Source organism: Cololabis saira, chromosome 23, assembly GCF_033807715.1.
Source record: "Cololabis saira isolate AMF1-May2022 chromosome 23, fColSai1.1, whole genome shotgun sequence".
In the NCBI taxonomy this organism is placed as follows: domain Eukaryota; kingdom Metazoa; phylum Chordata; class Actinopteri; order Beloniformes; family Belonidae; genus Cololabis; species Cololabis saira.
The window spans coordinates 7,079,124-7,104,637 of record NC_084609.1 but is presented as its reverse complement, the minus strand read 5'-3'; the positions used below and the strand labels follow the sequence as shown (position 1 = coordinate 7,104,637).

Sequence of the window (25,514 nt, the reverse complement as noted above, 5' to 3'; positions counted from 1 at the left end):
TACAGAAGACTCTAATTTGAGTTTAAAACATTTACTTTTTTCACATTTTTCCCCATCTTTTTCTTTTTTCACAACACATTGGGTTTTCTTTTCAACGTCTATGTAGGAAAGTCTATCTAAAGATCTAAAGACTAAACTGGTTTAAAAACTAAACCAGAGGAAACTACTTCAAAAATGGAGATTAAGGATCTTTGTTAGAACATTTCGTATCGACACATTTTAGCAGCTTTTATTTTGTAATCTACATTTTAGTCTCGTTTTTATTCCTCTACAATGTTGCATTATATATTTGATTATAATTATGGTCACATGACAAGCATTTTCGTTGCGTCTCGTTTTCCTCAGGTGATGAAGGTTCATTGACGACGATATTTAGTCATAATTTTCATAAATAAAGCAACTTCACGCCAGCGTTGCCTCTCTTTTAAGGTGGTTGTTGTTTTTCTTTCCCCCTTAAAACTTTTATTCAGGTGTTTTGTGCTGCTTGCATCCCGCTACAGACACCTGATCCTAACCATTTGTCAACACCGAGCCTCCATGACGAGCTGATGGGGAGCTTTTGGTTTGATTCAGGTCTGCTGAAGCAGGGAAACGTCTTAAATATGATACATAACGTTGGGTGTCACGATCATGAACCCCTACCCGTCATCGTCCTCCCTGCACCTATCAGGGAAGACAAAAGGCAGAAACTTGCCCGCAGTGAGGAAATATCAGACAGTAATGAAGTTTAAGCAAAGCAACGTAGTAAATTAATGAGCAGTCGGACCGAAAGCTGCTGCATGTTCTTTTTCTTTTTGGCACCGCTGTTAAAAATGGCTTTAATAAGCTGAACAAGCTTAATAAAGACGTATTGGAGTGTCCTGCGAGTTGTGATAGCGGCTGTAATTAAACGGCAGCCAGACGCGGCGGCGGCGCTCTGGTGGGCGGAGCCGCTGTAGCGAGACGCAGAGGCCTCCTGTAACGATGCAGCTCCCCGTCACGACTCAGGTGAGGGGGTTTCTGGGGGGGCAGGGCCGCGCCGCGGTTCCAGCTTCTGTAAAGATGTTGTCACCAGCAGAATATCTGCACCGGTTCAGCACTGTAGTGTTGAGAGGAGAGAACCTCTCAGAACCAACTCTGAGGACAATTATGAGGGTGTGAGGTGGCGGTAGGGATGTTTCTGTCAGCCTGGTTCAGTTTTAGTTTCATTTTAGTCTTTGGGTCAAACTATCACTTTAGTTTTTATTAGTTTTAGTCACGTTCATTCTCCTTTTAGTCGTGTCAAGTTTCAGTCGACTAAAAGTCTTAGTATTTTAGTCTTATTTTAGTCAGAATTGTCCATTTTAGTCTAGTTTTAGTCAAAGATTGTATTTATCCAAACCCATTTTACAATTCAAACAAGGTTATCTTTTTATTATATTATTGTTACCTTATAAACTCAAGAATACATTCATTCCAGATACAGAAGACTCTCATTTGAGTTTAAAACATTTCTTTTTTTCAAATTTTTCCCCATCTTTTTCTTTTTTGACGTCACATTGGGTTTTCTTTTCCATGTCTATGTAGGAAAGTGTATCCAAAGATCTAAAGACTAAACTGGTTTAAAAACTAAACCAGAGGAAACTACTTAAAAAATGGAGTTTAAGGATCTTTGTTGTAACATTTCGTCTCGTTTTGGTCAAAGAAAATGGACACATTTTAGCAGAGTTTTTATTTTATAATCTACATTTTAGTCTTGTTTTAATTCCTCTACGATATTGCATTGCCCCTGACCCTGACTCACCCATCACTCTGGAACTCTGGGTAAATCTGGACTCAGACCACAGGACCTTCCTCCACTGATCCAGACTCCAATCCTTTTTTTTTTTTTTTACCTATTTGCTCTGTTAAATCCATGTGGGGACCTTTTTTCTGGACAGGAAGTGTCCACAAACGCTAACCTGGCCCAAAACATTGGAGGAATAAACCACCATCTGTTTTAAAACAGCGCTATCAACCCACTCTGGACCAAACGGAGCTGGAATAAAAAGTCAGACGCCATAAGCTCGAGCGGTGACGAGGTGTGAGCACTTACGTCCTGGGGGACCTGCAGGAAGGCGAGGGCGTACTCGGTGGCCTGTGCTGGCAGGGCCCGGGTGCTGAAGGCAGGAGGCATGACGGCGAGGCGGGTGGACGACACCACCTCTCTCTGCAGGAGGACAAACAAGGTCACGGTTAAGGAGCTGCAGGCAGGACGGCGGCTCGTTAGTGACGTCTCCCTGGAAGCTACGTTACTCAGGATTTGGTGAGAAGCTGAAAGTTGTGTTTTTTGACATCTCTCGTATTAAAACACAGAACAGCCTCAAACGGAGCTGGAGAAAACTCAAAATGCAAATTCGTCCTGTAATCCTTCTTCAAATGTTCTAAAATCAGAATTAAAATCTGCTCGTCACCTTCAGGACAGGAGGTGAGGAGGGATTTCAGTCTGCTGATGGGTGACTACATGCTCCTCTGAGCCGCGGGTCCTTAAAAAGTTTTAAATTCCATTTTGCTAAAATAAGGCCTTTAAATGTGTTAATTTGTCTTAAATCTCAATCCAAGGGTCTTAATTTTTGAATTTTAATTTTAGAGGGAATTTATCCAGTCATAATTAAAAAGTTTTCTTACACTTTGAAAAGGGAAACATTTATTAAATAGTTTTGAGGAGAAATAAATGTGTTTACCAGTTGTTAGACGCCTCAGTCAGTGTTGCCAGGTTGGGAAAGTTTCAGCCCAATTGGGCTGAAAAATATATATTTGGGCTACTTTTCCTGGTTTTTACTAAATATTTAGGAGAAATTATTAACAAAAAAGTTTTCATTATGGCAGAGAAAAGTAGAAACGTACACAATAAACTCACTGATATTTGATTTGCTTTAATCTACTCAATTTAATTGTAGTCTTTGTTTGGAACCTGAACTTTTTTTGGCTTCTTTGCTTATGAATTGAAATTTATTACGCATATAATAATTTACGGGTTGTAAAAGCGAATGTTTGATTCCGGCTGTTTTTTCATTATTTTGGTGTGTTTTACATCGCGTTTGGGCTGGAACCTGCCACCTCGACCACAGCGATGGATATCTTAGGGACTTTTGGTCTTTTTGGTCTTAAATTCTGTTTGAAAATGCAACACTAGCGCCTTTAATCATGTTTGGACACAGTTTGGCGAGCAGACAGAGCCCGGGTTCACCGCTGCCTTTTGGGCTCCACACGTCCGTTTTCATCAACTTTGCAGCCGTTTTCAGCATCAAACCTGCATTTAAATCTGGAGTTTGACCCGTTTGAAGATGGAAACAGCTTGTGACCGAACACATGCTCCAGCACCAGCAGGGGGTCGATCGGACCGAGCCAATGACCTGAATACGCTCTTCAAGTTCAGTGCTGGACCCCCCGATGCCGGCTCTGCACATCTTTAAGAACCAGCGCTCCAGAAAATCATGGTACCAGGACCACGGACGGCCAGTCTGTGATGGATGTGAAGCTTCCGAGGACGCTAACGGCATTCAATCATTTATTATTACACAATGCTGCGAGGAAAATATCATTTTCTCGCAGCATCGATCAAGTACTCCTCAAAGTTTTTGTTTCCGTGTCTCTGTGATGCCACAGAACTGATAAATTGACAGGTGTGAGAGCAGATAAGCACGGATCAATCACCGATCACCGCGGGGCCTGATTGTGCTGGATCTCAGCTATTAGTCAGGGATTAATTTAATGACCCCTCGTGCGTCGGGTTAATGTGTTCACCGGACCGTGGAGTCTAGACAGAGAACACCTTGGACATTCATTATGGATAACACGTTAAGATTCATCTACACCGTATTAAACTTTGATGGCACTTTGAACGTGGGCTTTTAAAAATGAGATGACAAAAGTGCTCTGCTGTGTTTGCTAATGATGGCATAATAACTCAGGTAGTGACCTGCACCTGAGAGGGGAGTCATTATTGTTAAGTAATAGCTTCCTGACACGAGGACACGCCATCGAGGCCGGAGCGGCTCGACGGCGAGGAGGAGACGAGGTGATGGAGGCGACGGCTCGCCGGGTTTGCCCGGTTTCTCCAGTTTCTCCGGACGCACCAGTTCGGCCTCCCAGATTCAGACTTTCAGCAACATGCCAGGATGCATCGCGTCTGCCGGGCAAAACCGCAATCTGTCCCCCGCTCTGAGGTCAGCCACACACTGCGCCGCTCCAGTGCATCATGGGAAAACCCCCGCAGGGCGGGGGGGGGGGGCGGGCGGCACGAGCAGCATGGTGCAGAGCATGTGCAACACATGTGGCAGAGACGCAGCGCATGTGTCACCACAGCTAAAGCTGGACCCTGTTTTTATTAACTGCTCCTGGGTAAAAACAAACTAAAACATGGAGGTAAAGCAGAGCTGGGGATTGATTCAGATTCTTAAGATTCAGAATCGATTATCAAGATTTGATCTGATTCTATTCAGATATCGATTTGGGTTAGTGTTATTAAAACTGTGTTAGAAACAAAACTAGAGACTTTGACCTTATTTGGGGACCTTTTTTGGATTTTTTGCCTTTATTGGACTAATGATCTGAATCATCTACTATATTAATGAATGTGTTTACGCAGGACTTGATTATTTAATTTATTATTCATTTGTTCCAGTATTGATAGACATATGTGAAAAGAAGTTAAATGATCTTGAATGATGTAATCTATTGACCATATGAGGGAGGGAAGGGGAGAGGGGTGTGTTGTATTTATTTTTATTTATTTTTTTTTCTCTTATTATTTATTTATTTTGGTTTAATTAATGTTATGAAAGTAAAAAAAAAAAAGAGGGGGGTAATATTGATAATTATATTATTGTAAATCTTATTTTTTTCTTTTTTTATTGCCCTCAATAAAGATATCTATACAAAAAAAAACTTTTTTGAGCTGTAACATGAATGATATGACTGTGTAGATATGCAACATATTACTACTAGTATTATATTGAGATTAAACAGCAAGTATTGCAGCTAATGATGCTGTAAGGACCAATCAGCTCCCAGAATGCTGATAGAACTGCTTTCAGAAACATCGTGGGTCAGAATTACCAAACAGATCCAGGGCAGCAAACAGAGACGTATGAAATCGCTTTTATTTTTTTTACCACATTCCGTTTTAATTTTTTCAATTTTCTGCCTTTTAGGTTTTTAATTTTTGAGAATTTGGTTTTTAGCATTTTGCAAATGTAACCCCAAGACAGTATATAAAGTAATGAAATGTAGACAATTTATGCAATTATTACTGAAAACTTTAATGTTTTCATACATTTAAACATATTTAAAGGCAAAAACATGGCACCAGTTATTCTTGTGTCCAACAAAACATTCCTTTTTTGGGCATAAACAAAAAAAGACCAAAAGTTGTGATGTAATGATGAAAGTGACATAAGAGTTACTCACGTTGCCGTAGTCGATGTAGTAGACATGAACTTTTGCCGGCGACTCAACTTTTTCCACTCTGGCTCTGTACCTGCAGCAGAAAGAGAATAATTGGGGAAAGAAAAGAAAAAGAAGTTAGGGAGGGGGCAGGGAAACGACAGAAGACAGGAGGCACAAAAGGAAAAGGAGATGAGTAAATGATTGTGGGCTTATTTCCCTGGAGGGAAGGTGTTGGAGGATCTGTCTGTTGTGATCGGGGGAGAGGACTGGAAGAGGATGAGTGGGCCGGGGCGGTGGGGGGTTCTGGGGGGACGGAGGGGATAGAGGGGTCTATCGGACCAAAGGAGGCTGGGAAATTGCACAGAGGGCTCTTTGCAATAAAACACAGGAATTTAAACCTGCTTTTTCTTGAAGAGAAACAACATTAGAGAATTAGTGTTAATTATGACAACGATGCAGTAAATCTGTAGGATGGATGGATGATGGATGATGAATTGATGGATGATGAATTGATGGATGATGGATGATGGATGATGAATGGATGGATGGATGGATGGATGGATGGATGGATGGATGGATGGATGGATGGAGGGATGGATGGATGATGGGTGGATGATGAATGGATGGATGGATGGATGGATGGATGATGGGATGGATGGATGGATGATGGATGGATGGATGGATGGAGGGATGGATGGATGGATGCAGGATGGATGGATGGATGGATGGATGGATGGATGGATGCAGGGATGGATGGATGGATGGATGCAGGATGGATGGATGGATGGATGGATGGATGGATGGATGGATGGATGGAGGGATGGATGGATGGATGCAGGGATGGATGGATGGATGGATGGAGGGATGGATGGATGGATGCAGGGATGGATGGATGGATGGATGGATGCAGGATGGATGGATGGATGGATGCAGGATGGATGGATGGATACAGGGATGGATGGATGGATGGATGGATGGAGGGATGGATGGATGCAGGGATGGATGGATGGATGGATGGATGCAGGATGGATGGATGGATGGATGGATGCAGGATGGATGGATGGATGGATGTAGGATGGATGGATGGATGGATGGATGCAGGATGGATGGATGGATGGATGCATGGATGGAGGGATGGATGGATGGATGGATGGAGGGATGGATGGATGGAGGGATGGATGGATGCAGGGATGGATGGATGGATGGATGCAGGATGGAGGGATGGATGGATGCAGGATGGATGGATGGATGGATGGATGGATGCAGGATGGATGGATGGATGGATGCAGGATGGATGGATGGATGGATGGATGCAGGATGGATGGATGGATGGATGCAGGGATGGATGGATGGAGGGATGGATGCAGGGATGGATGGATGGAGGGATGGATGGATGGATGGATGCAGGATGGATGGATGGATGGATGCAGGATGGATGGATGGATACAGGGATGGATGGATGGATACAGGGATGGATGGATGGAGGGATGGATGGATGGATGGATGGATGGATGCAGGGATGGATGGATGGATGGATGCAGGATGGATGGATGGATGGATGGATGCAGTATGGATGGATGGATGGATGCAGGGATGGATGGATGGATGGATGGATGGATGCAGGGATGGATGGATGGATGCAGGATGGATGGATGGATGGATGGATGGATGGATGGATGGATGGAGGGATGGATGGATGCAGGATGGATGGATGGATGGATGGATGCAGGATGGATGCAGGATGGATGGATGGATGGATGGATGGAGGGATGGATGGATGGATGCAGGGATGGATGGATGGATGGATGGATGCAGGATGGATGGATGGATGGATGGATGCAGGATGGATGGATGGATGGATGCAGGGATGGATGGATGGATGGATGGATGGATGGATGGATGCAGGGATGGATGGATGGATGGATGCAGGATGGATGGATGGATGGATGCAGGATGGATGGATGGATGGATGGATGAGGATGGATGGATGGATGGATGCAGGGATGGATGGATGGATGGATGCAGGATGGATGGATGGATGGATGGATGGATGGATGGATGGATGCAGGGATGGATGGATGGATGGATGGATGCAGGATGGATGGATGGATGGATGCAGGATGGATGGATGGATGGATGGATGGATGGTTGGATGAGTGGATGGATGGATGGATGGATGGATGGATGGATGCAGGATGGATGGATGGATGGATGGATGGATGGATGCAGGGATGGATGGATGGATGGATGGATGGATGGATGCAGGGATGGATGGATGGATGGATGGATGGATGCAGGATGGATGGATGGATGGATGCAGGGATGGATGGATGCAGGGATGGATGGATGGATGGATGGATGGTTGGATGAGTGGATGGATGGATGGATGGATGGATGGATGGATGGATGGATGGATGCAGGGATGGATGCAGGATGGATGGATGCAGGGATGGATGGATGGATGGATGGATGGATGGATGCAGGGATGGATGCAGGATGGATGGATGCAGGGATGGATGGATGGATGGATGGATGGATGGTTGGATGAGTGGATGGATGGATGGATGGATGGATGGATGCAGGATGGATGGATGGATGGATGGATGCAGGATGGATGGATGGATGGATGGATGGATGGATGCAGGATGGATGGATGCAGGATGGATGGATGGATGGATGGATGGATGGATGCAGGATGGATGGATGGATGGATGGATGGATGCAGGGATGGATGGATGGATGGATGGATGCAGGATGGATGGATGGATGCAGGGATGGATGGATGGATGGATGGATGGTTGGATGAGTGGATGGATGCAGGATGGATGGATGGATGGATGGATGCAGGATGGATGGATGGATGGATGGATGGATGGATGGATGATGGATGGATGCAGGATGGATGGATGGATGCAGGATGGATGGATGGATGCAGGATGGATGGATGGATGGATGGATGGATGGATGGATGGATGGATGCAGGGATGGATGGATGGATGGATGGATGGATGGATGGATGGATGGATGGATGCAGGGATGGATGGATGGATGGATGGTTGGATGAGTGGATGGATGGATGGATGGATGGATGGATGGATGGATGCAGGGATGGATGCAGGATGGATGGATGGATGGATGCAGGGATGGATGGATGCAGGGATGGATGGATGGATGGATGGATGGTTGGATGAGTGGATGGATGGATGGATGGATGGATGGATGGATGCAGGATGGATGGATGGATGCAGGATGGATGGATGGATGGATGGATGCAGGATGGATGGATGCAGGATGGATGGATGGATGGATGGATGGATGGATGGATGGATGCAGGATGGATGGATGGATGGATGGATGGATGCAGGATGGATGGATGGATGCAGGATGGATGGATGGATGGATGGATGGATGGATGGATGGATGGATGGATGGATGGATGGATGGATGGATGGATGGATGGATGCAGGGATGGATGGATGGATGGATGGATGGATGGATGGATGGATGCAGGGATGGATGGATGGATGGATGGATGGATGCAGGGATGGATGGATGGATGGATGGATGGATGGATGCAGGATGGATGGATGGATGGATGGATGGATGGATGGATGGATGGGTGGATGGATGCAGGGATGGATGGATGGATGGATGGATGCAGGGATGGATGGATGGATGGATGGATGCAGGATGGATGGATGGATGGATGCAGGATGGATGGATGGATGGATGGATGGATGGATGCAGGATGGATGGATGGATGGATGGATGCAGGGATGGATGGATGGATGGATGGATGGATGCAGGATGGATGGATGGATGGATGCAGGGATGGATGGATGGATGGATGGATGGATGCAGGATGGATGGATGGATGGATGCAGGGATGGATGGATGGATGGATGGATGGATGGTTGGATGAGTGGATGGATGGATGAGTGGATGGATGGATGGATGAGTGGATGGATGGATGAGTGGATGGATGGATGGATAGAAATTGGAAGTCTACTCAGGTTTCATTGGAATCCATTGAAGCATGTTCATGATAATTGTATTGATTAAGAAAATATTAGATATTTTCCACCTGGAGCAGGTTTAACTCTCAGCAAACTCCTTCTTCACCAACTTGAGGACAGTAACAGTACAAACCTGCACCAGATGGCTGTTTAAAACGCTGACGTTTACGGTGACGTGGGCGGGACATTGACCCAGAACAGGAAGGTAAACGGAGCAGCACCTGTCCGAGGCTCCGAGGCCGCCATTTGGTTTCTAATCACTTCCCTCGTTCTTTCCTTCCACCTACCGCTCCTTAACACCCCCAAACCCCCCTCCCCGGATCACTGTGACTTCTATCTGTCCCCATGACCATCTGTAAACATCCAGAGACCAGACGAAGGGGGGGAAGGGTATCCATCGAGCGACTGCTGATTTTAAAAGGGCCAACGCCGCGATGGAGCTAATTACAACCGTAGGTGTCAGCCAGAGCCGCCTGGGAGATTTGCGAGGCCCTGTGCAAAATGGTGGGGGGGGGCCCTCGCGAAATTTTTGCGTTTTTCGGGTCGGATTGAGTGTCTATATGTGCAATTTTAACTCTCCAATTAGCAAAATACTGGATACTTTCCCCTGCCTCATCATCATTTGACTTGCCTCGACGAGGGGCCCCACGGCTGCTTGAGACCCGGTCGGATCGGTGATTTTTGTAACAAATTTATCAAACGAGCCTTTCAGAGAGGCATTAAACTCTTCCATTTTCTTTAGTTTTTTTCTTTTTTAATCCCCTGATGGAAACTTCCAGACATTGTGTGGCAGTTTGTTCCAACTCCACCCGTCAGAGCAGGATCAGAGCAGCTTGTGTCTGCGCTTGGTCTGATCAGTTGTATGGAACAACAGACACGCGCATCATTGCACATATATTTATTGATATGTACAGACTAGTACACATTTAGGTCTGTAATGGAACATGTCTGTTGATATTTATAAGGGAAAAAACGAAAAACAAAAACGAAAAAAAAAAAAAAAAAATTGAAAAAAAAAAAAAAAAAAACGGCCCATAGCGCGAGGCCCCTTGGGGCGCGAGGCCCCGTGCGGTCGCACGGTTCGCACACCCCTTGCGGCGGCCCTGGTGTCAGCAGTGACTGCATCACCGGCTAAAACCACGACGAGGCGAAGATGAGAAGGTTACCGAGACGTTCACTACTCACCATTCACCGTCGGCGAACTTGGCTATACAGTAATCCCCCCGCCGTGCGGCGTAGGATCCCTCCACCGGCGGCTGGGCGGTGATCTCTGCCCTCATGGTGTCCATCAGGCTCTCCAGCTGGCTTCCTGATGGAGACAGTTACAAACAGAGTCAAGATCACTTTCTCACACTCAATTAAAAAAACAAAGTGGCATCCGCTGCAAGTCTGAAATGGGAGAAACACAAGAAAACACACAAGCCTTTAGAATCTGCAAGAGAGAAAACAAGAAAACAGAAACGGGAACAGGCAGAGACACAAACAGCAACCAGTCCAGGTCTCAAACTGCAACTACAGGACTGTCTCAGAAAATTAAAATATTGTGATTTTCTGTAATGCAATTACAAAAACAAAAATGTCATACATTCTGGATTCATTACAAATCAACTGAAATATTGCAAGCCTTTTATTATTTTTATATTGCTGATCATGGCTTACAGCTTAAGAAAACTCAAATATCCTATCTCAAAAAATTATAATATTCTGGGAATCTTAATCTTAAACTGTAAACCATAATCAGCAATATTAAAATAATAAAAGGCTTGCAATATTTCAGTTGATTTATAATGAATCCAGAATGTATGACATTTTTGTTTTTTTTAAATAGCATTACAGAAAATAAAGAACTTTATCACAATATTCTAATTTTCTGAGACAGTCCTGTATAGTGGAGGGGGCACAACCACGCGACCTGAGAGACCAGAAGTCAACAAGGAAGAAACCTGAACTCCATTTTATTTGATTAATTTAAAAGTTCAAACCAGAAAAAAACCTGTGGATGATTTAAACTCTGACCCTCGCGGAATAATCAATATGTTTTCCTGAAAGTCTCCGGCTTCATCAGTAGACAAGGCAAGTTTATTTGTATAGCAAGATTCAACACAAGGTAATTCAAAGTGCTTTACGTCAACATTAAAAGCGGCAAGACACAATTAAACAGTAAATAACAAAAAAATGAAATAAAATGATAAGAAAAGAGGTAAAATGATAAAAAAAGCACAAGTTGTTAAAAAGTAAGGGCAGTAGAGTCCAGCAGGTACATCTCATTCTTACAATGGCAAGAATTACGTTTCTATACGGTCAAAACGTACAAAGACCGGGTCAAATACAGTATTACAAAAGTAATCTGTAACAATTCGTACGGGGAATTAAACCAATTTGATAATTCTATGCCACAATACCTGTTTCCAGGTCTTATTTCACACAACTGACGAGAATTACGGGTCAAATACAGTATTACAAAAGTAATCTGTGCCGATTCGTGCTGTGAATCAGACCAGAATCAGAACCAGAACTCAGTCTCCTCCCCAGACGGAGGGCTCTTTGTTGTTTATATTAATATAATAATCGGGGTCAGACTCCTCGCTGTTAATATTTGATCCGTCTTAATTAAAGCGGCTACAGAAAGCGGTCGGGCCACGCGGCGGTTTACTTGTTTGTTGACCGTGGCTCCGCCGCCGCGGCGAGCACAGCCAGCATCTCCCAGCATCTCCCAGCAGGCTCTCACGGCCCATCAACCCGTTACATCAGGCGGATCCACGGCGGGAACCAGGACGTGGCGGGAGGTGCAGACATCAGAGATGGCGGTAAGTGGCAGCCTGATTTGCAGCCATCAGTTACCGACGACTCCAGCTAGTGAGTAAGTAAGTGGGAGCACTTCCAGCTCTTAAGCTTCCTGTCTTTTGTTTATTAAGCTCTTTCTCCAGCTCCGATGTCGTGAACTTGAATACGTGAGGTCAGTGGAGCCGGAGTGAAGCCCCGGGGTCATCTGTTTATTCAGGATGTTCCTCAACGCTGCACCACCCGACCTCGGGATGAACTTGTGCAAACGTTCCCTTCAGGGGAGTTTTCTAGAGAGAAGTTTTCTAGTCATCAATGATCTTTATCGCCACAGAAAGTTCCTTTAGAGCACTGGTTCCCAAACTGGGGGGCGCGCCCCGCTATTGCAGGGGGGGCGCGGCGAGGTTGAAAGGTAGATAATTTTTTTAATTTTTTTTAAGATTTTGGTTTTCAGCATTTCATCCAAATGTAACCCCAAGACAGTATATAAATTAATGAAATATAGACAATTTATGCAATTATAACTGAAAACTTTCATGTTTTTGCCATATTTAAAGGCAGAAACATGGCACCAGTTATTCTTGTGTCCAACAAAACATTCCTTTTTTTGGGCATAAAAAAAAAAAAAAAAAAAAAGACAGTATATAAAGTAATGAAATATAGACAATTTATGCAATTATAACTGAAAACTCTAATGTTTTTGCCATATTAAAAGGCAGAAACATGGCACCAGTTGTTCTTGTGTCCAACAAAACGTTCCTTTTTTTGGGCATAAAACAAAAAAATACCAAAAGTTGTAGTGTAATGGAAAAAAAAAAAAAAAAAAGACGGTATATAAAGTAATGAAATATAGACAATTTATGCAATTATAACTGAAAACTTTCATGTTTTTGCCATATTTAAAGGCAGAAACATGGCACCAGTTATTCTTGTCCAACAAAACATTCCTTTTTTTGGGTATAAAACAAAAAAATACCAAAAGTTGTAATGTAATATGGAGGGGAAAAAAAATAAAAATCGATCTTTAGACATACGAATCGATTTTTAGGAATTATGAGAATCGATTTAGAATCGGAAGATCGACTTTTTCAACACAGGCCTAATCAATAGTGACTTTTCTAAATCCCAGCTGGTTTCTTGGCCCGTGTGCATGTGATGTGTCGCGTTTCTGCTGCTGGTGGTCATTAACGCCTGAGTTCATGCAGGAAGATGTAAAAACTGACGCCGTTTTTCCTTCGTTTGCACGTCGTCAAGGTGGGAGGCAAAGGCACTAAGTGGACCAGAAAAGGCTTGGTGTTTAGTCTGATTCTGAGCCGTCAGGCTGGAGGTGTCCAACACTCCTCCGGACCCCCACGGTGACGGTGATTGCTGATAGTTGCTCGGGGGGGAAACAGGAAAACGAGAGGCCTCCTCTAATCTGCACTCGTCTCCGCCAGCCGAACACATCCGTCTTATCTGAACCGCCGCTCCGCTGATTTCCCCTCAACGCATCCCGACGTCTCAGGAAACTGAACTCGGAGCGGCAGAGTTACCAAGCATCTTATTCAGATAAACAAACCACATCATTAAGCCAGAAAGATTAAAAAAACAACTAAACTAGCAGCTGCAAGTTTAAAACAACTCTTCCATCACGGCAGCAGCTCATCAAGATTACATGTGGAGACGAGGGATTTGTGGATTTGTTGCAGCACTGCACCATTGTTCTAATACCAAGATGAATCGTCATGGCAACATCTTGTGAGAAAGCTGACCTATAAGGACTAGAGTGTGTTAGAAAACATCTGAAGGCTGTGAAGAACATAAAGTAAGAGAGTTTAGCAGATGTGTGTTCCACGCTTGAAGAGCGACGCGGGGATGATTCTGCACACAAACGCAGGGAAAGCTGCGTTTCAGTCCAGCTTTGCTGCATCTACATCTATTATTAAGATTAAAAAGTTGATAATTCCCTCTCACTTCTCTACACAACTGTGAATTATTACAGAGAGAAAGAGGAATATGTTCTCTCTCTCGTAATTATCGAGGGATGCTGATGCTTTTAGGAGACAAAACTCCTGCTGGGAGACATGAAAGTAATAAACTTCTTCGTCTTTTAGACTAAAATCACCTGGTCTTTGATGTTTTTATCCAGCAGCATCAGCACCATTAGGACTGAGTGGAGCAGAAAACATGTACTTTTATGGATTTGATCCCCCAAAACAACTGGACTCAGACAAGCGTCATCTCTTTCCTCTGCAGAACCAAGTGTGAAGTTTATCAGCCTTCAAAAAGCCAAAAAGGGGCAACTTGCTACGTGTATTTCTTTTTTTTTTCTCAGAAGAAGACGAGGAACACGTATATCAGTGGTCGGCAACTGGCGGCCCGCGGGCCAAAATTGGCCCGTCTCCAATAATATCTGGCCCGCCAGATGACATTGAAAATCTGATTTAAAAAAAAAAAATTTTTTTTTTTTTTTTTAATTATTTACTATCACAAAAACGACAATTTCATAGAGAATGATTCCGGGCGCACACAATTCTGTATATTTCCCTGTCACCTGTAGCATAGGCCTTAATTAGAGGTGCACACAAATATTCAGGAGTAACCATAGACATATATAAAGGCTAGATGACTCGTCCGCGCTGCTGCCAATTCAGAGCGATGTCGTCACACGGCGGCCATCTTGCCACAGGAGACTCGCTCACTCATAACATTGTGTTTAATGGTGCATGTACTGCTTAAACAACCTTAACTTGTTCAATTCTCAACAGATTTTCAAACAGTTTGGTTTGTTATGAACGTCAGAGATGTAGTTATGACACTGCATACTTGTGAATAATTATAAACATTGAAAAACGTACTTTTATATGAAAATAACCAGAAACAGATAGCTATGACATGGTATTTATATTAAATCAATATTTCTATAGTATTCTTAGTAATATTTATATTTACATTATAACATACATATATATTATTACCATATAACATGTGTGTATATATATATATATATATATATATATATATATATATATATATATATATATATATATATATGTATTATTATTATTACATTATAACATGTATGTATATGACATTATAACATGTTTATAAATGATTACATTATGATGTATTTATATCATGATATAAATACATCATAATGTAATAATATATAAACATGTTATAAGGTAATAATATATGTATATATGTTATAATGTAAATATAAATATTACTAAGAATACTATAGAAATATTGATTTAATATAAATAGCATGTCATGGCATCTGTTTCTGGTTATTTTCATATAAAAGTACGTTTTTCAATGTTCATAATTATTCACAAGTATGCAGTGTCATAACTACATCTCTGACGTTCATAACAAACCAAACTGTTTGAAAATCTGTTGAGAATTGAGCAAGTTAAGGTTGTTTTGCAGTACATGCACCATTAAACACAATGTTATGAGTGAGCGAGTCTCCTGTGGCAAGATGGCCGCCGTGTGACGACGTCGCAGCAGCGCGGACGAGTCATCTAGCCTTTATATATGTCTATGGGAGTAACGTAGGCACAGACTCCCGGCAGAACTCCTGAAGCTGTTGAAATGGTAAGACTTATGTGTCAAGTGATTTGTTGTGGTTTAAACTGTGAAAAATACACCTGATAACTTACCTTGAGTTTTGCTGTTGGTCTTTTAAATGGTAAAACGTCCATTATATGTCTAAAAATACGTTGGAAAATCCGCCTCATTTGCATATCCTCTCACTGGCTTCAGGAGACACAGACCTGCTGCTCCGTGTGCACTTACCGTCCCCTGTGCTACTGTTCATATCATGGGTTTTTCATGTGTTTAATGTCGTTCAGTGTATTTTAAAGAAGGACTGCATTTGTTAGTAGCTTGGCAGAAAATAATATTATTATCACCAAGTTACTTATAAGCGGTTTCATAACGCAGCCACAGAGTAAAGCAGTAATAACACACTAATAACAGTCAGTAGCAAATTCAAGTTACTTTATTTAAACTAATGACTTTCTTAAATTACTTTTTTGTACAAGATATAATAGTATAATAATACTAGTAGCCTATAGATAAGGGGAAAACGTTTTGTTTAGTAGAAAAAAAAAAAAACATTTTTCGCCTGATTGATGTAATGTTCTGGCCCGCCATTCAGTTGCTCCGAAAAAATTTGGCCCGAGGCCAAACTTACTTGCCGACCCCTGACGTATATATTCACATGTTCTTTCTTCTACGTCAAATCTGCCGTGTTTGTTCACTAATTGTTCAAACAGAACGCCAACACGAAAGGGCTTGTAGCTCCAGTTAAACCCTCAGCTCGATTATTGCGAACCGCTGGATTTAGATGTGCATGTAGCCGTGCGGAGCGCTTCAACTAGGCCTGTGTTGAAAGAAAGAAATTCTTATATTAATTCCTAAAAATTACGGAAGAGTATTAGGGGCATGCAGGAGAAAAAATATTCGAGAAGGGAAGATTTTTTTTTTTATTCTGCACTTCGAGAAAAAAGTTGAAATGTCGAGAAAAAAGTCGGAAGGTCGAGATTAATGTTGAAATACAATTTCAAGAATAAAGTCGAAATTTCGCCTTTTTCCTCAACATTTCAACTTTATTCACGAAATTTTGACTTTTTTCTCAACATTTTGACTGTTTTCTCGAAATTGTACTTCAACATTATTCTCAACATTTCAACTTTTTTCTCAACATTTTGACTTTTTTCTCTAAATTTCGACTATTTTCTCGACATTTCGACTATTTTCTCGAAGTGCATAATGAAAAAAAATCCTCTAAAATATTATTTTTATTTTTCTCCTGCCTGGCCCTAATACTCTTCCGTAAAAATTGATTTGTATGTCTAAGATGTTTTGTTTTTTTTATAACATTCTTACCCAGTGAACTTTAATCCCAGTAGTTGCGTCATTTAATTCCCACATGCATGTGGTGTGAAACTATCAAACATTGAACATGGTGAAGTTTAATACTAGTATTAATATGTTGCTTAACTACAGTCATGTCATTCAGGTAACAGCTCAAAAAATCTTTATAATAACACTAATCCAAATCGACATCGGATTGAATCGAATCGTGACAATCAATTCTGAACCTTAAGAATCAGAATGTTGACATTTGAATCAATCCCCAGCCCTAGATTCAACAACTGAGCATCTTCACTCGGAGCTTCTGCTAACACTCTCAAACTAACCTCTGAGGAGATTCGCACCATTAAATCATGAAGATTGCAACTACTTCCCTTCGATGAGATGAATCTCGTATTTTTAAATTAGCTTTCCTCAACACGCACGTCTCAAGCACAAACGTGCCACCGCTCGCTTTCACAGGTCATGTTTGTTTGTTTGATGAAAAAACATCAAGTGCTGCGATTCCCAAAGTGTGGGCCACGAGAGGTCATTCAAAATAAACAAATTAATATGTTAAATCCTTGATTTTTTTATTTACTGTAAAATATTTATGATACATGATTTTTAAAAATATTTAGAAGTAATAAAACAAACCAATTGAGTGTTATTCTACTGTCATAAGACAGGTGTCAGCTTCTTGTTCAAGCGTCACATTAATATAGGAAGTAGCTCCTCTCTCATCATCAATCTGGCACCATGATTGGTGAACACTTCATCTTGTGTTGTGGCAGGTAAGACGGAGCCGCGGCTCACAGGTGTCAAGAGGAAAAGAGAAAACCAAGCGGCAAGTGACAATCAAAACCAATGTTGATTAAACGTTTGGCAATTAATTCTAGTCCTGTATGTTGATCACCTTTGTGATTAAAGGTTTGGTGACTAATTCTATCTTTTAATATTATTATTTTATGTTGACTACAGTTGCGATTAAAGGTTTGGATGGGGACCCAAGATTTTTCACATTTCAAAGTGGGCCTTGGTGTTCTAAAGTTCAGGAATGGCTGATCTTTGGAGCTTTTCCACTAGTACCTACTCAGCCCGACTCCCCTAGTTTCATTTCAATACCCAGATCAGAAGTAGGAGGTTTGAGTGAAGCTGCTGTGACGTATTTGATTGTGTGATCTAAACGAAGAAGACAACACTAAAGATGTAGAACCTGGAGGAGATGATATACAGGACTGTCTCAGAAAATTTGAATATTGTGATAAAGTTCTTTATTTTCTGTAATGCAATTAAAAAAAAACAAAAAATGTCATACATTCTGGATTCAGAATAGTAGTAGTTTAAGATTCCCAGAATATTCTAATTTTTTGAGATAGGATATTTGAGTTTTCTTAAGCTGTGAGCCATGATCAGCAATATTAAAATAATAAAAGGCTTGCAATATTTCAGTTGATTTGTAATGAATCCAGGATGTATGACATTTTTGCATTACAGAAAATAAAGGACTTTATCACAATATTCTAATTTTCTGAGACAGTCCTGTATGTGCTGCTGGGTCTGTGGCTTGTGTTCGATATCAAGTTAAAAAATGAGAGAGAGAGAAGCTTCAAGCGACTACGCTTTAATTTTTTTATTTTGTCTCAGCGCTGCTGAAAAATCAGCTGGAGCCGCGAGCAGCTATGAAGAGACAGAGCTCCTGGTAGATCTGGTCGTTCCTTATCGCCCGTCTAGTTCCCTTTTTAATTCTCTCCTCAGCACCAGGTTTATGAACATCTGCACCTCAGAGTTGGATCACCAAACAGACTTCTGCTGCCGTTGCTGGTGGAATAAAATGAACAAGAATCTGCCGTCAGAGTCTCTTTCGCTGATGTCACATCCTGACTCAGACATCAAAGTATCTACTCGACACGTTAGACCCCTAGTTGAAAAGCGCCATAAGACCCAGGTTCAGGTAGAAACGCCGTCTTGCAGAGGCAGATTCCTATTCAACCAAACATCCACCAGCATAAGGCTAAACCGTGTCCAGCGTGACGGCTGAACGGATGGAGGAGGAGCCAAAGCAGCGATCCAAAAAGCAGCTTAACCTCTGACCGCAGCCAATGCTGGCCAAAGTCTTTGTCTTCATCTCTTTATTCATCTGTTTCTCCTCCATTGATACATCCATAAAAGCTGCAGCTGTTTGTAAATCATATATAATTACATCTTGAAAGCCCGGCACTAAGCGAGGGAGCGATTATACCAGGGTTGGGGGACAAAACGCAGGTTAAAAGGAAAAAAAACAAGCAAACATTCCTCTAGTGGGAGATTCCCCACGGCGCCGGTGTCTCCCATTCAGCCGTTTACAGAAGTCGTTACACTAAAGAATAAAGGTAAATAATCACAAGGAGACGGATGCGTGGGGGAAGAAGAGCAGCGGTCGCTAATGAGAGCCGTCGATAAAAATGACATTCAAAGTGGAGTAAATCTGGGAAAAGGACACCCGTCAGGGAAACAAAGACAAACAGAAACATAAACCCGACCATTACCATAACTCATGAGGGAAATGCTACGTTAGGCCACTGACCCCTCTCTCCCTTTCTGGCCGTCTCTCTCCCTCGCTCTCCTTTTCCACCAAACTGGTTCCAGGGCTGGTTCTGGTTCTGGGCCAGTGCTGGTGAGAGAGTCGGTTTGTTTTTCCACAGCTCGGGTGGTAAGGTACGGTGGCCGAAACCCGCCATTGCTGAAAATTAAAGAAACGCTGCAAATATAAAGAAACGCAGCTGCAAATAAAAAAAAAAAAGACGCCAATAAAAAAACCACAACGGAAGTGAATTACCGGGGATTATTTTTGCTGATGCACCGGTGTTTTTTACGTGAGAGGAGAAGAAGAAGACGAAGAGGACGTAAGTGAAAAGGAAGAAATAAGAAGAGTGAGGAATAAGAAGAACAATGAACGAGAAAATAAATGAAAAGGTTAGTATTCAACGTCGCTATGTGTAATTTTTAATGTGCATCGACAAAAATAGTCCCCGGTAATTCACTTCCGTTGTGGCTTTTTTATTTGCGTCGTTTTTTTATTTTATTTGCAGCGGGGTTTCTTTTTGTTTGCAGCGTTACTTTTATTTTCAGCAATGGTGGGTCTCGGCCACCGTACTAAGGGGAACTACGTCATTACGTTGCTGCGTTGGCTTGAAAGTTGAAGCAACAACAACGTATTTGCTCTAATGCAGACTTGGGCCAAGGCTATATTTTGCTGCTCTCAGCAGTTTTGGTTTAATCAAGAGGCCAAGGCTGAATGTCGCGGGCGACTTTAACGTTCATGTACATGTTGAATATCTTTAATATTTTCTCCGGTTTTAGCTTCTCTACACCGGCTCCCTTTGAAATCCCAGACGGATTGTAAAATTCTCAACCCTCAGCCGTTCAGAGGGAATCTGGTTCTTTCCTGAGTCTGGTTCCCTCCCTGATAGCCCTTCTCCACCAAACCGGTTCCAGGGCTGACGATTGAAAAACCTGAAAGCCTTAGGGCCAATCCCAATACACCCCCTATTTCTACCACTAGCCCTAAAAATGAGTGAACATTATGAAAGTAAAATATATATTTCTCGCTAGAAATGTAATCAAAGCGCATTTTTATGCAGAAACTAACTCAAAATATTGATTTTATTCCGCCATGTTTTTTTGTTTGATTCGGTCTGCAAATGATGACGTAAAGAATTCAGGGACATTTCTTTTGGCCCACGGTCGTGAAGTCAGCATCTGAAATCCCTCACTCTGTAGGGCTAGATTTATACACACCAGCCCTCGTTATGTGCACTACCCCTAGATGCAAAGAGGAATTGGGACACCATTACCCTCACGGGAACGCACAAAATTTAGGGGTAGAGCTGAAAAGTAGGACTAGGGGGGGGATTGGGACTGGGCCTTAATTCCAAGTCAGCTGGCAAACGCCGCCAACAACCTATTCCCCCCATCGCATCTTTTCCTTCTCTTTTACCCCTTTTCCACCAAACCGGTTCCAGAGCTGGTTCTCGTTCACAGAACCGGTTCACAGAACCGGTTTGTTTTTCCACAGCTCAAGTGCTAAGGGGAGCCCCGTCGTTACGTCGCTGCGTTTGCGTGAAAGTTGAAGCAACAACAAGCAATATATGAAGCAATATATTGTTGCGCTTCCTGTTGCAATAAATAATCGATAAACTGACGGCAAATATCGATATTTTAACACACATAATGGATTTACGCGATTGTCACCGCACTATTCATGCACTCCGGCTCAAAAGTTTGATATGGGCCAAAGTAGACTAAATTAAATAGAAAACATATTAGTTTTTGTTTATTTATTCATTTATAAATGCACTTTCTTTGTACATTGTATAACGTTTTGGCATTGAATAAATGCATGACTACAAACATTTTCCTTTTTATGGGTATTTTTTTCTTTTTCAGTCACATATATCGTGATATATTGATGAAATTTCTTACAATATATCGAATATCGTAGATATCGTGATATTATCGTTATCGTGGGCCACATATCGCCACAGTATTGAATTGTGAGTTACCCGTATCGTCCCACCCCTAACAACCAGGTATCTGCTCTAATAGGACTTGGTCCACGCAGCTCCTCCGTGGACACATCTCTAAAAGACAGGTTGTCTCCTCCTCCTCCCATGATGCTTTGCTGCATCCAGATTCATTCTTATTTGAAAAGCCATCATGGAAAACAGAGAAAGCATCTGCAGCTCCTCCTTTTGCACGATTCTCCCACTGTTTCTCTCCGTGTAACCCGCTGGCTCGACCTGGAGCCTCGATCTGATTGTGAGGAGTCCAAATACGCTGAAATGTGCTAACATTTGGCCTCGTTCACTAAGAAGCCCCTATTTGGATCGGCGGAGTGTTTCCCCGCGGTGAAAAGCGTCGTTCAGCCATCCAGCTTAGGTAACGAGGCCCAAACGCTGCCATTAGTGCCGATCAGGCTTTTTCTCGGGGCTGGGAAGAATGTGGATGGAGATGCTTATTTTCCACATGAAGTCAGAATTACCGCGCCTCCAGCTGACAGGTGAGCTGACCTTTGAGAAGCCAACCTGCGTATCTGATTTAATAATGAATGCCGTGCGAGGCGAGAGATCATCCGTGCAGGGTCTGACCTCCAAAGGGAGGATCTGCCGCAGCAGCAGGGCAGCTGGGAGAATAAAAAACACACTCCGCCGCCGGCTGCCAAGTCCACTTTAACTTTCATTTGCCTGCCTGGCGACTTGCTGCGGTTTCGAGGGGGTTTGATTGAGAAGCGAAAGCTCGGGACGCTCTTTAATGACATTAAGAGCGAGCTGGAAACTCAGCCTTATGATAACCACCTTTAATACCTTTTTATTCAGCCCTCTTCCCGAAAACAATCACCGTTTAGCCGTGTTGACATGGCGCCCAATTAGGAGGCCACTCCACTCGAAATGCAACAGAAAGCATCGTCGTCCTCCAACTGAAATTATCACCTTAAATAAAGAGGAACGAGTGGGAAAGCCAAACCTGGACGAGTCTCCGGCAGCAGCGACACGGAGAACAAAGCCATGAAAGCACCTCGTAATAATTAATTTCAATTTATAGAGACAGAAGAGAGGCTCTTCTCAAAGCTGGCAAGGGGGAGGCGGCTTTCTGCCGGCGCTGCAGTATCGCTGGCTGGATCCAGCATCATTAGCTGATGAACAGCTGCTGTGTGTAAAAGCTAGGAGAGTGAATAATATGGACGGAGGGGCACCTGGTTGGGGGGGGGGCAGCTCCGCTCATTACCAGTCTGCACCGGTGCCAGCGAACAAGCACTAAGCAGTACGTACCGCCGACTGCACTGCAGCTGCGGGACGGTTTCTGTTCCCCCCGATGCAGAATCAGGGAGGAGACGAGTGAGTGAGGTTCACACCCCGGTGAGGGGGGACGATACCAACGCTAGGTGACCCCTGCAGGCAGGACGCCCACTGAGAAAATCCTCCAGACCAGAATAGAGGGTCTGCATTGACGTCACTTCTAGGGCTGGGGATCGATTCAAATATCAAGAATCGATTCAATTCCGATTCTTAAGATTCAGAATCGATTATCACGATCCGATTAGATCCGATCCGATATTGATTTGGGTTACTTTTAATAAAACTGTTTTTTCAGCTGTTGCATGAATTATATGACTGTAGTTATGCAACATATTAATACTAGTATTATATTGAGACTAAACAGCAAGTATTTGCTGCTAATGATGCTGTAAGGACCAATCAGCTCCCAGAATGCTGATAGAACTGCTTTCAGAAACATCGCGTGGGTCAGAATTACCAAACAGATCCAGGGAGGAAACAGAGACGGATGAAATCGGTTTTATTTTTTCCCCATTTATGAGAATTTGGTTTTTAACATTTATGCAAATGTAACCCCAAGACAGTATATAAAGCAAAGAAATATAGACAATGTATGCAATTATAACTGAAAACTTTAATGTTTTCATACCTTTAAACATATTTAAAGGCAAAAACATGGCACCAATTATTCTCGTGTCCAACAAAATATTCCTTTTTTGGGCATAAACAAAAAAATACCAAAAGTTGTAATGATGACATTTTTTTTTTTTTTTTAAATCGATCTTTAGACATATGAATCATGTGACATATGAACATGAATGATTTTTAGGAATTAATATGAGAATCGATTTAAAATCGAAGAATCGATTTTTTCAACACAGGCCTAGTCACTTCCCCACTGGACCCCCTTACTCTCACTGATTGGCAAAACATCAGCAAAAACATCTGCAACTAGTGGAGAAGACGGGATAACAGCCGATTATCAGCTTAAATTAGCGTCAGTTGGACTTGACAGTGACCTGTACAGTTACCAAGAACCAGTGGTCCATGGACATTAATATTTGGTACAGTTACCAAGAACCAGTGGTCCATGGACATTAATATTTGGTACAGTTACCAAGAACCAGTGGTCCATGGACATTAATATTTGGTACAGTTACCAAGAACCAGTGGTCCATGGACATTAATATTTGACCACAAATCCAGTTTCCTGATATTTATATGTACTTAATTTCTACGCCGGGGAAATACACGAAGCAAAGCTTGAAGGCTTACAAAAGTCTTGACGCTTGGTCCGACTTTGTTGGCAAAATTAAAGTGATGAGGACACCGAACTTTATGATTTGACCGTCTAACGTTAGCTACCCAAAAATCCAACATTACCTGATACAAAATGGGAACCACAAATCCAAGTTTCGGTGCCTGGAATCCAGTTGTTTCTGTGAATTGCAGCGATCCATTTGTCTCTCTTAAGCTTATTTTTCGGCAGTCTGTAAAACGATAACTCTGATTTCTTGCTAAATCTATGAGTGCAGTCGATCGCACAACAGCTCTTCCCCATTTTAGATGTTTTCCAGTTGCTCAAACTGAAAGTTTACGCTGCCACTCAGTCTTTCCGACACTCAGTCTTTCCGACACTCAGTCTTTCCGACACTCAGTCTTTCCGACACTCAGTCTTTCCGACACTCAGTCTTTCCGACACTCAGTCTTTCCGACACTCAGTCTTTCCGACACTCAGTCTTTCCGACACTCAGTCTTTCCGACACTCAGTCTTTCCGACACTCAGTCAGCGTAAGCCGCTGTGAAGTCGCATCTGTGACACGTGTCAACACGGGGCAGAAACGATATCTGGTCCTCGTCACTCAAATGATGTCACCATTCCCTCAGATCAAAAATAACACACTTAAACACCCAGCAGAGGCTGATCTGGGTACCTGTTGACGGGTCGATCAAATCCCACAACTCGGACTCATTTCAACTTATTGTGAAACTGATTCAGTTCATGTATCTTTACATTTTCTACAAAACCTTTGTAAAAATGAGATGCAACATCTCATAACAGGGTGTCTACAGGTTCAACAGAGTTCAATTTAAGACTTCTTGATACCATTTTCAAACAAAATGTAAGACTAAAAAGACAGTCAAACACTTTGAACCCAATTTAACATTGTAATAATGCGTAAGCTCACATATGTCACTTGAAGCACTTGACATATTACAACACTCCTCTTCTCCGTTAGTGGTGGCGGTGTGAAAGACAGACATTGGCGGCTGCAGCAAAAGCTACGTGTTTTCTGCTCTTCATATGAAATTCCAGCACTTTGATCCCTGTTGAGCCCAACTTAAAACGTTTACAGCGAACCACATGTCATGTTTGGGCATCTTAGCTTTCAGCCGCCACAATTAACTGGAATTTTCGAGCCATTTGTCACTAAATTTACATTTACCCATATGTGCTTGCCTTCTCTTGAGAAATCCAGTACTGAGGTCAAGGTTGCCAGATCTGGCCGACAGGTTCCAGCCCAAACGCCGTGTAAAACCGGCAGAATTTCTCCTAAATATTTAGTAAAAACCAGGAAAAGCAGCCCACATTTTATCAACACGTCCAGTCCTATATTTTTATTATAATTGGCAAGAAACTGCCCAACCTGGCAACACAGACTGAGGTGTC

The 25,514-nt window shown here is 42.5% G+C and overlaps 1 protein-coding gene across 1 annotated transcript in view; it reads right to left on the bottom strand.

Annotated features, from left to right (window-relative positions):
• Positions 1-25,514, bottom strand: part of snd1 (staphylococcal nuclease and tudor domain containing 1) — a 275,137-nt gene that overhangs the window by 23,055 nt on the left and 226,568 nt on the right. The window contains exons 19-21 of the mRNA XM_061714247.1: positions 10,590-10,713; positions 5,410-5,479; positions 2,054-2,167 (exon numbers count right to left, since the gene is read on the bottom strand). Coding sequence (XP_061570231.1) covers positions 2,054-2,167; positions 5,410-5,479; positions 10,590-10,713 — 308 coding nt within the window. The remainder of the gene's footprint in view (positions 1-2,053; positions 2,168-5,409; positions 5,480-10,589; positions 10,714-25,514) is intronic.